This window comes from Spodoptera frugiperda, chromosome 24 (genome assembly GCF_023101765.2).
Source record: "Spodoptera frugiperda isolate SF20-4 chromosome 24, AGI-APGP_CSIRO_Sfru_2.0, whole genome shotgun sequence".
Lineage (NCBI taxonomy): Eukaryota > Metazoa > Arthropoda > Insecta > Lepidoptera > Noctuidae > Spodoptera > Spodoptera frugiperda.
This window is the reverse complement of record NC_064235.1, coordinates 4762894-4779475: the sequence shown is the minus strand read 5'-3', so window position 1 is coordinate 4779475 and position 16582 is coordinate 4762894. Positions and strand designations below refer to the sequence as shown.

Below are 16582 nucleotides of genomic sequence, written 5' to 3'. Positions count from 1 at the left end.
GTATTTGGTCAGTAAGAGTGTGACACTTCCTCTCGTCTCGCCCAAGGCGAAAGAAACCATTGGATGATTTTCCCGTCACATGGCTTAAAACTAGTCAAGTTCCTCGTCAAACAGTTACGTGAGTAAGCCGATAGCTTAATAATCAATTTAGTATGTCTCACGAAAGTTATAATAAAATCTATTGCTAATGTGCAGCAGTCATACTTGCTTGTTCTATAAAAGAGTCCATATATAAATGCTGATGTATTTTATCATTTAAAATTACCACATAGAGAGCAATTTGCTGTGGCAGGCAACTGGGTCACCGGGTCAGCATATTGATTTTCAGTCGCTATACTTCAACACACAACATAGTAAAATACAACCTATTTTACAGCAATACGGGTTATTTTTGCAGGAAACGAAACACCCTTGAGATTATAAACTGGTACAGGGTTAGATTTCATTGAAACACTGCCTGAAAGGTCTTGAAACTAAGTATTGAGAGTACTTGTGACTTGGCCCGTCTTCGCTCGGCCTCGATTCCAATTCTTCACAGAACGTTTATAAAATCAATACTCGTTGAGTTACTAGTGACTGAGAAACTGATAGGTAATCATTTTATCATCATATCAGTCACAGAACGCCACTGCTTGATACGAGTTGGTTTTATGTTTAACGAGATCAAAACAAGAGTGTTGGAGAGATCAAAACAACTCTGATTGGTTGGTTAATTAACGCCGACCAATCAAAGAACTGACGCGCTTGTTTCCTCTTTGTTCAATGTAAATCAAACTCATACTAAGGGTGCTGTTCTTGGTATACTTTCGAATAATCCTTAAAATAATATTATAAAACACATATGTATATGTAAAGTTTTCGCATCTATCTTTGAAACCAAAAATGTACCTTGTCACGTCTTTCTCGAAAAATAGGATAAACTAAAAAACAACTAAACCGATTTTCATACAATACTAGCAAACCCGGCGAACTCCGTTTCGCCACCAATGATTTTCCCTGTTTTCCTGCATTTTCTTGATTTTTTCCTGTACTTGCTACAATCCTCACGGAGTCCGAGACTTTTCCAACGAATACAAAACCGTGGAAATCGGTTCATGCGTTCTAAAGTTATAGCGTCAGGAAGGAAAACCCGACTTATTTTTATATTATAGAAGAGATAAACTAATAACTAGTGTGGTTCCTGAGAAAGGTTAGGTATATCACATATCGACGGTTAAAAGGAAATAGGGTATAAGCGACATTTTGGTCAAAAATAAGTTTATTATGCTATCCTACGTAAAATTTTCCGCTCTTTCGAATGCGCTTACTCTCATGGCTCTACGATGACATTTTTGGCGTTTGGGTATAAACAAACAAAAAAAAACATTTTCCTAGTATACTTTCGACGACCGACGACTTTAAACGGCTCTCCTGAACATTTCAATTTTTGTCGCTTATAGTTATACCCTATTTCCTTTTACATACATACATACAACGACGTCACGCCTTTTATCCCCGAAGGGGTAGGCAGAGGTGCACATTACGGCACGTAACGCCACTGTACATGTACAATGTACACCCACTTTTCGCCATTTGTTTTATAAGTCCCATGTAATAGGGGGCGAGCCTATTGCCATATACCGGGCATATTTCTAGACTCCGTGCTACTACTGAGATATTTTCGAAAAACTGAAAAAGCCCAGTAATACTTTGCCCGACTTGGGAATCTATCTGTCAAACATAAATCAGCCTTTCCTTGCGACTAACATTCAGACATAGCTACTAGCTAAGTAGCTACCGACTCTTGATGCATTGGTATCGATCTTCGAAGGGGGAAACCTGAGGTAGACACGGCTACGTATCAACCAGAACCAGTTTAACATGGTCTATGCTTTGTATGGTCTTGTTGCACAATCGACGGTCAAATTATACTGGTTTTGCATAGTTTAATGTGTAAGCGTACTTTAATATTACATCAATGCAGGTTTGATTCAATAGAGGCGTCGTGGTTCTAGCAGTATTGATTTTATTATGAGCCCTTTTGAGTGTATGATTAGTATGTTGTCTTGTTTTATATTGTTTTAAGTGTGGGAGAGCCATGCTTCGGCACGAATGAGCCGGTTTGACCGGAGTGATACCACGGCCGAGCAGAAAACCGACGTGAAACGACGCTTGCGTTGTGTGAGTGAGGTTACCGGAGGCCTAATTCCGCATTTTCTAATCTTTCCGATTCTCGATTCCCCAACAACCCTTAAATTCTCTGGTGTTTCAAGTGTCCATGGGCGGCGGCGATTGCTTACTATCAGGTGATCCGTCTGCTCGTTTACTGGCTTATTCCATAAAAAAGGATATTTTTAAGACAAATAGTAAATAATATTTATTACAAGTTGTGTGGTCTGCTTTATCTAAAAGTAGTGTAATTCATTTCGATGTTACATACTTCTCATATATTCAGTTAGAAACAAATAAAATTCTGCATTTTCAACGTAAAATCAAGAAAAACGACAAAAGAAGGAAGGTAGGTAGTATCCTAGGATTCAGATTGGGGAGAACTTTCCCCCTGTCTGCGGCATCAAAAGGGGGACTCACCCCTTCCCGGTCAGCCAATCACAGCTGCGAGCTGCGACTGGCCATAACTATGCATCTATAGTACTATAATGCCGCAGATGAATGCACGTACAATTTTATGTTTTATAACTGCAGCGTTAAGAGCTGTTTTAGATTGTTAGTCTGGAAATTAAGGTTGACCATTCGGAATTTCCATTGTTTAGACTTTAGAGCAGCAGATTGGTGTGCTTGAAAACATTTTTATTTAATTATTTTTTAATTGGTACAAGCCCGCCAGTACCTTCCAAAACCGCTGCAACTCTTGTAAGCCAGGATCTACAGTAGATATAACCATGAAAAAACCGGAACACTGAAGTCCGGCGCGTCCCAGGGAAATGAATGACTGTCTTGGATCCCACAACGAAATAAATCAGAAGATATTATTAGAGGAAAAGAAAAAGGAAACGACCGTTTCCACTTTCCTCGATGAATTTAATGCAGAAGACAGAATGACTTAAGCCTAAAGGCACAAACGAGACTGCACAACTGGGAGAAGCCTAGTCGCAAAGCACCACTGAAATTTGACTTAAAATTAAGTGGGGTCCTATGTGTGTATACTATACAGCGTGCCACAAAATGACCATATATGTATATCAAGAAGCGCTGAAGAACACAGGTTGAATCTCTACAGAAAGTTTCAACTAAATGATAAATGATAATAATAATGATAAAATTATAACGCCTCATGTCAGACTTAGTCAGATTTTAGATTAAAATATCGGTAGACACTAATTATTAAGTCATATGACTGTCTCCATTTACAAGACAAATTCACCCTACCAGACGTCACCCTCGGATTAAAAAACAAAGAACCTTGGAACCACCCGGACCACCATGCAAAATTCAACTTAAGACACATCAGTGTTAGGTCTAAAATCTGTTACAGTTACCGCCACCCTCAATTCTGTTTTGTTTGGTTGAAGCCCGCCGTACAATCCTGACTATAGAAACATATCGTATAGACACCATGGTTGCAACCAGAAAAGTACTAACACAGTTGCTTAATATTACAGGGATATGAACAAATGCCTTTACCCACAATCAAATTGATCTGGTGGAAAAGCACCAATTCAATAGATTTCAGTTGATGTTTTTCCACCAGAGATGTGCGTTTGGCTTCCACCAATCATATTCATTGGTAAACATAACTTAGCACTGGTGGCAACGGACTCTGCTAAGCTGTTTTTTTTATATGGAAAGATGCATGCTATGAGAGAGTTGTGAGAGTCCTGATGTTTAAGTCGGATGAGCAGTAGGCAAAGCTTACAACTGAGTGGAGCCCTCTCAACGTCAGCAGATTTCGCGGTAGGTCCAGAAGAAAGATGACGGCACGAACTTGACGCCAACGATAAGGATTGGAAATCTCTGCACAGAGAGGAGTTGGAGGAAGGTAGGGAGATCTTTGCCTTGCAGTGGGGCGACCACGGCTAATAATAAATAAATAAAAAGAGGTACTGAAAAACACACTACCCCTAATACAGACATAACTTATATTAATCAAGCGTTTATACAGAAAATGGTCTATCTATAATTTCCACTCATTTGCAGCATTATAGCTCATTTCAAGGTCAAACAGGGGTAGCAAACGCTGCACGCTTCAACGACCTCACCCTGCACCCCTTACAAAATTACAATGAATAATAACAACAACCGACCGACTTGACTCGCTATTTTTTATGAGTAGGAAATCGTAGACGGATCACCTGATGGTAAGTAATCGGCGCCGCCAGTGGACGCCCGAAACACTACAGGATTTACAAGTGCGGTCCTAGCAGATGGAGGTTTAAGATTCTTGGCTTGACCATAGCTAGTGTACTTTCAGGTGACTTACGTAGCCAATTATTGACAGGATAAAATCAACCGATAGTGAGTGCAATCGGCGCCGCCAGTGGACGCCCGAAACACTACAGGATTTACAAGTGCGGTACTGGCTTTGGCTTTATAAAGACCATAGCTGATGTGTTTTACTGGTATTAGGTATTACTGATTTTCCAAAAAAACTGTTCTTAAAGTGCAGTGGTTTATCACACTATTTGTCTGGTGCTTTTTGTTTGTAATAGGTAGATGATAATTTCAATGCTAATTTTCATTTCAATGTCCGTCTTGTAGATTATTTTAAAACATTAGACACGCATTTTTTATTTTCTTACGGAAACAAATACTTTCGAAGATATATATTGATTCGAGAAATGTCGTGGGACGTCACTTCTAGATACACTTTATACGTAGGAACGTCATATTTTTCCCACTTCTAAACTTTGATTCATTTTATCTAAGTATTATCTTATATGACAAAATAAAAAAAAATATTTGTCTAATATTTTTTCATTACCTAACTGACGGGCTAAATAAATTTTTAATTTTCATACTGTCATCATCCCTATTCATTGCTATTTGGTTCAATTTGATCAAATAGTTTTTTTATTTTTGCAGTGTATTCACTGCCTACAGTCATGACAAACAACCCTTGAATGTTAATAATTATTGGATCCGATGTACTTATTACCTTTACAATTATTTGAATACATGAACATTGCTACATTGGCTTTGTAAAGGCGAGCTGAACTGCCGCCTGCCGAGACAGAGGGTCCAAACAAAGGATGGCAGAACCGGTTTTTTTGAGGTGGGAATATCATCCAATGACTTCTCCCGCCTTGGGTGACGCGGGAGGGAGTGTCAGACTCTTACTGACTAAAAAGGAAGGAGAAGGAACAGGGTGAGTTCCTTCTCCTGCTTTGAGCCGGAGCCCCGGTAACATTTTACGTTGTCCGCAGCTCCGGATCGGGCATCAGCCCTACTGGGCCCCATCTGTGTTGGTCTGGCTCTTTGAGGCGCGCGCCGTACATGGTAGAACCGGCTACAGTATTAAAATTAAATAGACGCCATGACAGTTTCGTATTTTATATCATAGGTAACTGCTTTCATCGTATGTCAGAAAGATATTTTTTTTATTTATATTCACGCCTTTTATCCCCGAAGGGGTAGGCAGGGTGCACATTATGGCACGTAATGCCACTGTACAATGTACACCCACTTTTTACAATTTATGTTGTAAGTCCCATGGAATAGGTGGTGAGCCTATTGCCATATACCGGGCATATTTTCAGACTCCGGGCTACTACTGAGAAATTTTCAAATACCCGAAAAAAGCCCAGATATACTTCGCCCGACCCGGAAATCGAACCCCTTGCCCAATGATGAAATTATTTCGTCTTATTAATTACTGGCTTCTGTCAGCGGCTTCGCCCGCGTTCCCGTGAGATAAAAAGTAGCCTATATGTTATTTCAGACCATAATCTATCCCTGTTCCAAATTTTATCCCAATCCCTTCAGCCGTTTTGACGTGACGGAGTAACAAACAAAGATAAATTCAAAATCAAATCATATATTCCAATTAAACCATAAATAGGTAATTTTAAAAATATCAACAAAATGTACATTGTATAGCGGCATTACGTGCCGTAATGCATCTCTGTCTAATCCTTCAAAGATCAAAAGATGTGAAGTTGAAGCTATTTTGCTTACACACCAACATTTCATCGTTGCAATGTTTTTTTTTACACAAAAGATCGACTAAACGACATTTTCCACTTGCTAATCAAACCTAATAGTTCCTAATTCCTTTCCTATCCAAAAATAGCATGTAAGCATGAAATATAAATACATAAAACAGCGGCAAACTAATTGGATATTACTCGAAGCCACGGCTGGGTGTGGTAGCAAGGGCGGTGGGTTAAAATAGGGCAGTGGGGCCGCGCGCATGCGTACAACGCGCTGCGCTATTGATCCATTGCAAAGCGCCGCGTTACAAGTACCTCTGCCTACCATCTAGCTTCGTAAATTGAATACGGAATATATCCAGTCGACGATTTCAAACGAGGGTAGTTGTAAAAACATTAGACGTAGAGTAGGTACTTGGTTTTAAAAAAGGAATTAGGCTCAGTTGTAGTTTGAATTTCTTTGTTCATTGACGTGTTTTTTAAATTAATTTATTATTTATGAAATACTGAGGATGACGGGGTATAAAAATTAAAAATCTATTTAGTCCGTCACTTAGGTAATGAAAAAATATTAGACACGTATTTTTTTATTTTCTCATAGAATACTAAGATAAAACTAATCAAAGTTTAGGAGTGGGAGCAAATACGTAATTTTTACATATAAAATGTACCTAGAAGTAATTCAAATCGATATATCTTCGAAAGTATTAGTTTCCGTAAGAAAATAAAAAAAAAGTATCTAATATTTTAAAACAATCTACAAGACGGACATTGAAATAAAAATTAGTCATCTATCCTATTATGACGTTAAATTAATTGCGATATAAAACTACGTGTAATATCTTTATTAATTTTAGTGTAGTTAAATCTAATTACTGTATTGTCCGTTGTTAAAATAGAGACTATTTAATAACAAATGATTCTTCATTAAGGAAATACTGAACAAGGTATTAACTGCGTAATAAAACATCTGTATGCATTTTGGAAAATACTTTTATAATAACTATCGTGAGACATCATCATCATCAGCCGAGAGACGTCCACTGCTGAACAAAGGCCTCCCCCTTAGTCCTCCACCTGAGACATCCGAGTACTAAATTATATGCTCATGATGAAGAGTCCCTCTGTGACTCGAAACTAGTAGACCTTTTCTCCATTAATTTACGTGTGTAAACCGTGATTTTTAGTTAATTTTGAGAAATCCGTTCTGTATTCTTCTACAATATCTGGCATATAATGAAGCTATATGGGATTTTTTTGATTTTAATGACCAGAAATTTCACACGTGTTTTTGTCTGTCTCTCTATAACAATGATTTTATACAATGCTGCTATAGGCTTTATCTATATATTAATACGTGAAGCAAAAACTTCGTAAATGTTTTTACGATAATTGCGCGGACGTAGGAGTATAAAATTTGGTACACTTATAGTTTATGTGTAGGAGAAGTGCATAGCGCTAATATTTTTCAAAAATAATGCTTATAAAGTACATTAAATCAATAAATAAAACATTACACACACATGCATAGTAACTGATCGTATTTGACAAAACGTCAAAATCGATAGACATTGCGATGATATTCTCACGTCTCATATGAAAAGAGTTTTATAAAATAGTTTGAATTAAATAAAAATTATCCTTCAACGTACGTTAAGTGGTATTGTAAATTAAATCATATATGGTCGAATTTCGGCCACTAGGCGACCACTAGTATTAAGAAACCTATGTTTATTTCAGACTATACTATACTTATCTTGATATTCTGGAGCATTATAATCTATCTCTATGCCTTTTATTCAGATCCCTTCAGCAATTTTTATGTAACAAAGATACAAACTCAGACTCTCGCGTATTTGAACAATAACATTTTAAATTTTGCGTCCCTGCCTATTTGGCGATTTTTTGTCCGGTGCTGCGAACTGCCTAGCGGCTACTGGGTTACCGGCTCAAAAAGCAGGATTGGAACTGGGTGGTTTTTAGACGCTAAGAGTCTGACACTTCCTTTCGCCTCGCCCAAGACGGAAGAAGTCATTGGATGATTTTCTCCCCTCAAAAAAGGCGAATTTTTACATCGTTTTCACCCATGATTCTTGAGCAAATTTTAGCTTTCAGTTATACTATTTATAGTTTTGACCGTAATGGCGGAAACCCAGTTTATCATACAAGTATGATATCTAAATTACACGTGTATTATAAAATTATAACTACATACAATGTGATACAAATAATGTGTGTACTTCACATCGAAACGTAAAGTCAGCAGTGTCACATGTCAGTCGTTGGAAGTGCCGCATTCGCACTGTTATAGAGCAACATGATACCTATTCACTTTGTTTTATATAAATAAATATGTATACATACATTCATGAGTACATGAATGTATGTATACTACACCTATACTTAATATACCACGTAGAATAACACCGTGTTTTTTTGATTTCCCATAATACTAGGCTAGGATTGAGACCATGTAAAAGAATCGACTGATATGTGAATTATGTTTCAGTCATCCTTTTTTTTTCATTATTCTTAAAAAATAATTTGGCAAATTCACGATTATTAATGTAAAACACCCTTACATGAAATTTGGCAACGTCGTTTTCAATGAAAGTTAGATACTTAAACTCATAGAGTCTATTTTGTATGGTTAGAAAAACAAAACTATACCTTATGCGCCGTAACAAGGTGCGGCTGACAGATTCAGTAACGTTTCGTATCACTCTTGAAAGTTGCTGCGATTTAAAAATTATGCCTTAATATTTTAGCTGTATCACATTCGTATTATGTTAAATCATTCGGATGCGTAGTTAATTAAATTAAAACCAACCGGAATGTTCTAGTATTCAATTAAAATCTAATGAAATGAAAAATAAAGTAAAGTGTTATGCGTATAACGTAAAGCCATAGTCGTGTTTAGTGATGGGATGTACGGCTACGATGGATAGGTAGTCGATGTTTTTTTAGAATAAAAACGAAAATCGTGCGTCGTTCAATTATCATTCTTAAAAAACCTTTAATTATGTGGGTAAATCCACTGTAGACGCGGCTCTCTCTGCCCAAACCACAGTGACATTATCTGAGCAGAAATATGTAGTAGACATTTTTCTAGACATTTCCGGCGCCATTGATAATGCGTGGTGGTACTTAATCTAACATAGACAAACTAATATACCCTTGTTTTCTTCACGGTTCTGTAAAACTGGAACTCTGAAACACCTCAGGGCTCGGTCATAAAATATTTATTTTGACAAGTATATGCACGTAGTTAGACTGCACAACTAAATAACACACACATTTAATAAAAAAATTAAAGAGAATTAAATGTATGCTGCGAGTATCGATAGCGATAAAAAAAGATTTTTCTAATGTCCATCCCTAAAGAGAGACATCAACGTCATACTGGCATCTGTCAGCCGCACCTTGTTACAGCGCATAAGGTATAGATAAGTTAATAATTTAGTTATGATTGATGATATCTCCGAAACTATAAATTTTTGGACCACTTTTTCTTAGAGCTTTAGTATTAGGTATTTTTACCTACATAATATAACCCTAAAGTTATGGGAAATCTTTAAAAAATACACGTTGTAGATACAAGTGACAAAATAAATATAATAGCCTTTATTGCTGAACTTGAAATACGTTTACTAACCTTAAATAGTTTCTTGGCATTTATATAAATTAGGGACTCATCAATAAACGATCGTTTCTACGCTGCAACTTGTCTTCCGACATAAGCCTCCTCTTCTCTCTCATCTCTAAAGATTTCCACTCTATCCTATCTTTCGCTATATGAGACCATAACGGACCACCTACTTTTCAGTTTTTTTTTTCATACGAGTACATAGTAATAAATATTTCACAATTCCTTCCCAATCTCCGATTCCCCAATAACCCCTAAATTCTCTCTAAATTCCGGCAACACACTTGTAACGCCTCTGGTGTTTCAAGTGTCAAGTTCTAATGATAGTGTTAGTGACCATGTCAGTTTAAAAACTTATGCCGCGATTGTTAGCTAGTTTTATCATATTTATGCAGAGTTCAATAAAAAACAAAGACAGCCTATACCTATTTCTTTTTCTAGTAAACTGCAAACGATTAGCATACTTACATATGTATAAATAAAGACTACAATAGGCATGTTTCCTATTAGTCAAATTCAATACTTTTTCGAAACGACAAAAACGATATTTTCTATGAACTTTGTATGAAATACTCTATTATGACGTCATAAGTTTTTGACGTCAAATAGCAGACTTATTTCTAGAAAATTAGCTAGAAAATTAAGTAGTTCATCAAATTTATGAATGAGAGTGTGATTATTTTTGAATATTTTATTGTATTGAAAAGTTGTAATAATTTATTTTTGACCCAGTCATCATCCCTATTTCATGAAAACGTGCTTTCTTTGTCATGAAAACCGATCTGAATATCCTGTTCTTTGATTCTACCCCTTTTATGTATATTAAGTTATTCTTTTGTATAGTTTCGCTGCATCTGTCGTGAGTCCAGATGTTATTGCGGTTTTGAGACAACGCAGACTGGGGTCCGAATTTTATAAATTTTGTTACCAGTGCGAAAAAATACGGTAGGTAGACGATAATTTGAGAACTATAAGTCAAATTCTTCTTTTATCGAAATGTCAAAAACGATATCTTGCTATGAATTTTGTATGAGATTGCAACTAATATGTCATCATATTTTTTACGTTAAATTATATTTTTTTATGTATGTTTTTCCATTGTCTCTGCCTATCCCATGAGAGACAGGCGTGAGGTTATGTATGTATGAATGTTATTTATTTTAATTAACTGGATAAGTTAAGACAAGGTAAAACCTATGAAATATTGTATTGTATTGTCTAAGTAATTAATGTATTTTTGACCTAAAAAACTACCTAATTCTTTGTGTGATCCACAAATTGTTGTTTCTAGTCTGAGTGTAATGTCATGATATGTCTGTGAAATTGTGTTTACAACAGCACCCAAAGGATTTCCACCTCTATCGTAATAATGTTAAATTCCATTATTGATTGAGTTATTCCGATCGACTTGCAACCAACAGAAATTAAAATAAGAAAATCGCTGAAAAGAAAAAAAATTGCATCCCATACATCGGCAACCAGCTCCAATCTCCACATACATAGTCGAAGCATAGCTAAAAATATACACAGGAAATTGTGACCTAAATACAACAGCACAAAGGTCTATTTTCTATAACAACACATTAACAAAATAATAAAAAAATAATTCTTCAAATCTTCTTCCCGATGATATCAACTGCTTGATGCATACCATTATATTTTCTTACCGTCTTCTAGTACAGTTAGCGCGGTGTAAACAGACTTTCGTCTACGCGCAATGTACTACAAGATGCGCTAAGAATCTTACGTCAGAAACAGCTCTGATTTTCCAGAACTGTAAAACGTTGTTACGACATCGGAGCTACATTTTCTCAATCTATTTCAGTCCTTCTTGACAGTAACGTAAACCATTGAATAGAAAATAAGCGTGAACACGCAATAGTGTTGAAAATGTAACCCCAATTGCACGGCTTTGTTCTTTTTCGTCTATTGTTATAAATGTCGTCATTCAAGAAAGAATTGTTACGCGGCGCGGGTGGTATATTGAAAATCAATAAATCGTACGAGAAACTAGGTCACCTCATTAAAAAAATAGGACGACGCCACGTGCCGCGGATGTTGCGACACAAAGAGGATTACGAAATTCTTTCTTCAATGACGAATCAAATTCACAAAGAAAATCCGTTTTATACAAAAAATTAAATTCACAAAAAAAAACCGTTTTATACAAAAAAAAAATAGCACAAAAATGATTTAACCACAAATAAAAAAATCCCGCGTAATGCTAATCCAAATTAAAAAAAAGGAACAGTTAACCATCGACAAAGAATAAAAAAAAAATAAACGACACAAACAAAGGAAACGTTAGCACAAAAAAAAATCAGAACAAAGGGAAAATCTTCGGAAAATTCTTCCATCCAGCAGTTTTCTCATCTTCCACAGTTGATAGAACGCAAATCTCACCCACCATTCGACAAGACTGAAGCGTTAAGCAGCGCCAGTCGAGACGAAGGATGGACGAGACGGGCGTTTTCCAAAAAATCAAAATCTTCAATCTTCTTTCTTCAGTAATTCCCACAAAATACACTAAAAAACGCCACTAAAAATAATATTTAGAATAGAAATAAAGAGAATAATATTTAAAGCACAATATTTTAAAAATAGTTAGTAGTTAGAGACACAGGAATATATTTGATATTATGCCGGAGTCGGAACGGGTAGCGCGGAGCCCACGGTGCGTCTCTTGGCGAGATCGGTACAACACTGCTAACAGGTTGGTTGCAAGTCGATCGTACCACTCGGATTTTTATGCGGCGCTCGGGTCGTGACCCAGTTTACGCCAGTCACTACGCCCCGGGAGTGCGCGCAATGCTTCACACCAGTCCACCAGCAAGGCAGCAACCCCATTGCATGAATAATATTCACGTTCCTACTGTGTATGTGTGTGTAAGCGTGAAAATCGTTACTTTTGTTGTGTATAACAGCTGTTGTGTGCGATAAAAATAGTAATTACATTACATTACAACGGTGTTATACAAATAATCTTGTTCCCGTAAGCTGACAGTAAAATTGAATTGACAGTAAACATTCTGTTACTTTCATACATTTCTTACTACCGCCCTTTGAGCTAATTTGTTCAGAGAATTGTTTAGTTTCCTAGTACAAAAATAAATTATTTATGGTCAACTACTCAAACTTATACGTCACTCAATTTTAAGACGCTCTTATAAAATGAAAAAGATAGCACAATATTCAGGTACTATCCCAAAATAATCGGACTCTTATTCATTAATTAAACAATATACCTATTTATTATTAATTTTTCTACCTAATTTTAGAGAAGTAAGTATGATATTTGACGCAAAAAAAAATGACGTCATAAGTTGCAATCTCCTACAAAATTCATAGAAAAGTAACGTTTTTGACATTTCAGATAAAAGTAATGAATTTGACTAGTAGGAAACTAACTTACTATGACTGCATAAGCTACGATAAATGACACATTCAATTTTAACGCGTAGTAACAATCCCTTAAGGTACATATTCCCTCTCAAAAAATATAGACAAAGAAAAAAAAATTCGTGAATGTAATTTCATTGTAAAGATTCCCGTTTACAGACGAAATAAGAGACTATACTTTTTATTACTAGCCAATGACGTCATAGCTTTGTGAAATCGTGTACCTACCTTAACGTTTTTATTTTTTTGTTTTAATCGTGATATTTTTTTACTGAAGACACTAGAAAGAGAGCGTAGATTTTTGTTTGACTGTAAAGAGAGGGAGGGAAGATGGGTGATTTCAGTAAAAACTGTAATAAAAAGTATTTTTCAGGTTTTTTGGTCTACCTATACTACCTATAGAATTCGATCAAAAACTACCTACCTTTTCATAGTTAACTGAACTTACTAGGCTAGCAACTAGTCTGTAGATTAGACGGTCTATTTCAGTCTTTCCTTTTGTTGGACAAAAATGTTAAAAATTATCTCTGTGCTATTAGCAAATCACCCTGTACCTACTTATATGCCACTTCTGCCTAACTTTTCCAAAAGCGCAATACACGTCGCGCCTTGTATCCCGAAGGGGTTGGCAGAGGTGCAGATTACGGCTCGTAATGCCGCTATACATTTTGTTACTTTTCATTACCATGTAATAGGGGATGAGCCTATTGCCATTTAGGACTGCCTGCGGAAAAACTCAGTTACCGTGACTTTGGCTCGAAGTAAGAATAGGAAGGGAGTAGTTTTTAGTCAGTAAGAGTCTGACACTCGCCTCACCTAAGGCAGGAACTAAATTGGATGATTTTAAAAGCAACGTCATGCCTTTTATCCCCGAAGGGGTAGGCAGAGGTGCTCATTACGACACGTAATGACGCTATACAATTTACACCCACTTTTTCACCATTTGTGTTATAAGTTGGATGATTTTACCACTTCAAAATAGAAGTTTTCAGAACTAGAACGTCTTATAACATGGAAGTGTATGACTATCGATCAATCGACCACAAGCGAAGCTCATTTATTATTAAAAGGCAGCCGTCTACTGCCGCGGTACATGAAAATATAATGCGACTGATGCGCCTTATGACTACCTTTGTTACTTTTATAGGCTTTTCAATAATAAAATAAAATGTGTAGATCAGGTTTTATATAAAAACCGACTTTTGCAATGTATAAAATAGGCCTTTTTTAATAAGGGCGGAAATCTACAAAATTCGCCTAGCTTTTTGGGGAGAAGGACTAGGGAGTGTGTGATTTTTACCTCACTAGACCCCGGTGGCCACCTTCAGTACCGATAAGGGGCATTGAGGAGTGAGCCTATTGCCATAATAGGTATATCGAGTGTCAATGCAAACTCCGTGTAATAATATTGAGCATGTATTGAACAGTTGCTTTAAATAATACTTTTGCCAACTCCAAATTTAGCTTAAGTTTCCATACTTAGTAGTAGTAGTAGTAACAGAAATATTAACAACAGTAGTAGACTTTTCATGAAATTCGAAATCGAATTCGCTGCATAATAAAGTGATCCTATCGCTCTGAAGTTAGCTGCGTTGAGTAAGTGAGACGAAAGACGTGGAAATAGGAACGTGAGAGCGAGACGGTGATACTGACTTGCAAATGCAAATTGCAGTACGCTTCAAGGCTAAAGCAAATTGTGGAAATCGAATCAATATAAATTTTCTATGAAAAATGGGAAGGTAGTATATATCTATAGAATAACAATGGACTATTATTATAATAACAGTAAAACAATACGATATCCAAGTCAATTGATTTAAATAAACGAAACTATGACGTCATTTTGCTATTTTATACGTAAAAATCATTGAATCTGACAAAACCGTGGATTTTCTTCAAGTTTTTTACTGGACAATTTAGGTTTCTATGGCTACCTATGCACACAACTACGCATAAGGACAAAAAAAATAACTCCTGTAAAACCTATAAAGATCAGCAGCAGCCTTATATGTATTTCGTCTTGTGAGTATCCACTGGATACTCACAAGACACTGGACACTGTCCAGAGGCCCCACCAGCTCCTCATCCAAAGGACAACAGCACTTTTCAACTCTGATGATGCAGTCCAAGGGCGGCGATTGCTTACGATCCGACGATCCGTTTCCCCTATAAAAAAAAAATGGCCACTAACCTGACTAGTATTGCTGTCGAAGACCGCATCATACGCGTAGACCCTCGGCGGTTCAGGCGGCGTCACATTGTTGCGGGTGACAGCGACGGTGTTGTTCAGGGCGTCCACGGAGACGCAGTTGTATGACCCGTCCAGTTTCTCGCGCTGGTCCATCGGACGGACTCTGACGACCACGCGAACATTCTCGACGGTCGGCGCTGTTAGCTCCGCGTCCTATTGACAAAAGAAAATTGTCATTATGAGACTCAAAGATGGGAGTAATTACCTGCCGTACTCAGAGTAATTTAATGGTTTAACTAACTGCCGCACTCAGAGACATTTAATGATTACTTTAACTATTCCTTAGCAAAGATTTTATATAGAAAACAATTGCTAAGGACTGCGGCGGTCAGTCCTTAGCAATTGTTTTCGGAACAAAGTCGTTATTAACTTCCAATATTCTTTGACTTCCAATAGAAAACTGTTGAAGTCAAATCCTCCGCTAACGTCGATCACCGGTGACCACCACGGCGTTCAATTTGTTAAGGAATCATTAAATGTCTCTGTGTACAACACTAAGACTTCTGTCTAAAGTTTCGTCACTGGAATACGTTAGTAATAGTGTAGACGAATGAATATTAGTTCTATCTTTGATATCAGTTCATCTTGACAGTTCTATTAAGTAGACCAGCTAGCAAGAGCTCAAGTTCAGTGCGAGCTTAGTACGAGTTCGTTTTACGTTAAACGAAAACGAAACGAGAGCACGTTCCGGCTTTGATTTGTCGGTGCAGATGAAACAACAAATCAGAGCGCTGATCGCACTCTCACTTAACGTAAGAAAAATTATTTATTAAGCCCTCAGGAAGCATAGCTTTCTCATTACGGAGGGTTTTGAGCGCTTACTTTCTAAAGTTTAGGATACTTTAAAACAAAAATAATGTCTATCTAATCTTTACTGTCGGTAGAAACAAGATTGTAAAGATTTTTTTAAACCCATTAGACAGAAAGAAAGATAAAGAAACTGCATTTCCATTTGCCAAAGACATAAACACAAAGACCCACATAAACTATTGTATAATAGTTGTACCCGAAGCTACTATAAGCAAGATCAATGTACGCATACCTAAACTCTATGCAGATTCACGTCATATCCGCAATGCGTCATTTGATTTGCTATATGACAACTAAGTGGCGCCAAGGAAGCGTCACATCCTGTTAATTCAATGACCGTTTTTGCGCTGACGAGATGGCGCTAGTGAGGTTTACGGGAGCTATTACTTC

General features: G+C 36.8%; 1 protein-coding gene and 1 long non-coding RNA gene across 3 annotated transcripts in view; both read right to left on the bottom strand.

Annotated features, from left to right (window-relative positions):
- LOC126912285 (uncharacterized) overlaps positions 1–16582 on the bottom strand; it is a 129568-nt gene that overhangs the window by 21032 nt on the left and 91954 nt on the right. The gene's annotated exons all lie outside the window — the stretch shown is intronic.
- Positions 1–16582, bottom strand: part of LOC118278486 (kinesin-like protein KIF3A) — a 41711-nt gene that overhangs the window by 21032 nt on the left and 4097 nt on the right. For both annotated transcript variants that reach the window (XM_050703529.1, XM_050703530.1), the window contains exon 2: positions 15323–15535. In XM_050703529.1, the coding sequence (XP_050559486.1) occupies positions 15323–15535 (213 nt within the window). The remainder of the gene's footprint in view (positions 1–15322; positions 15536–16582) is intronic.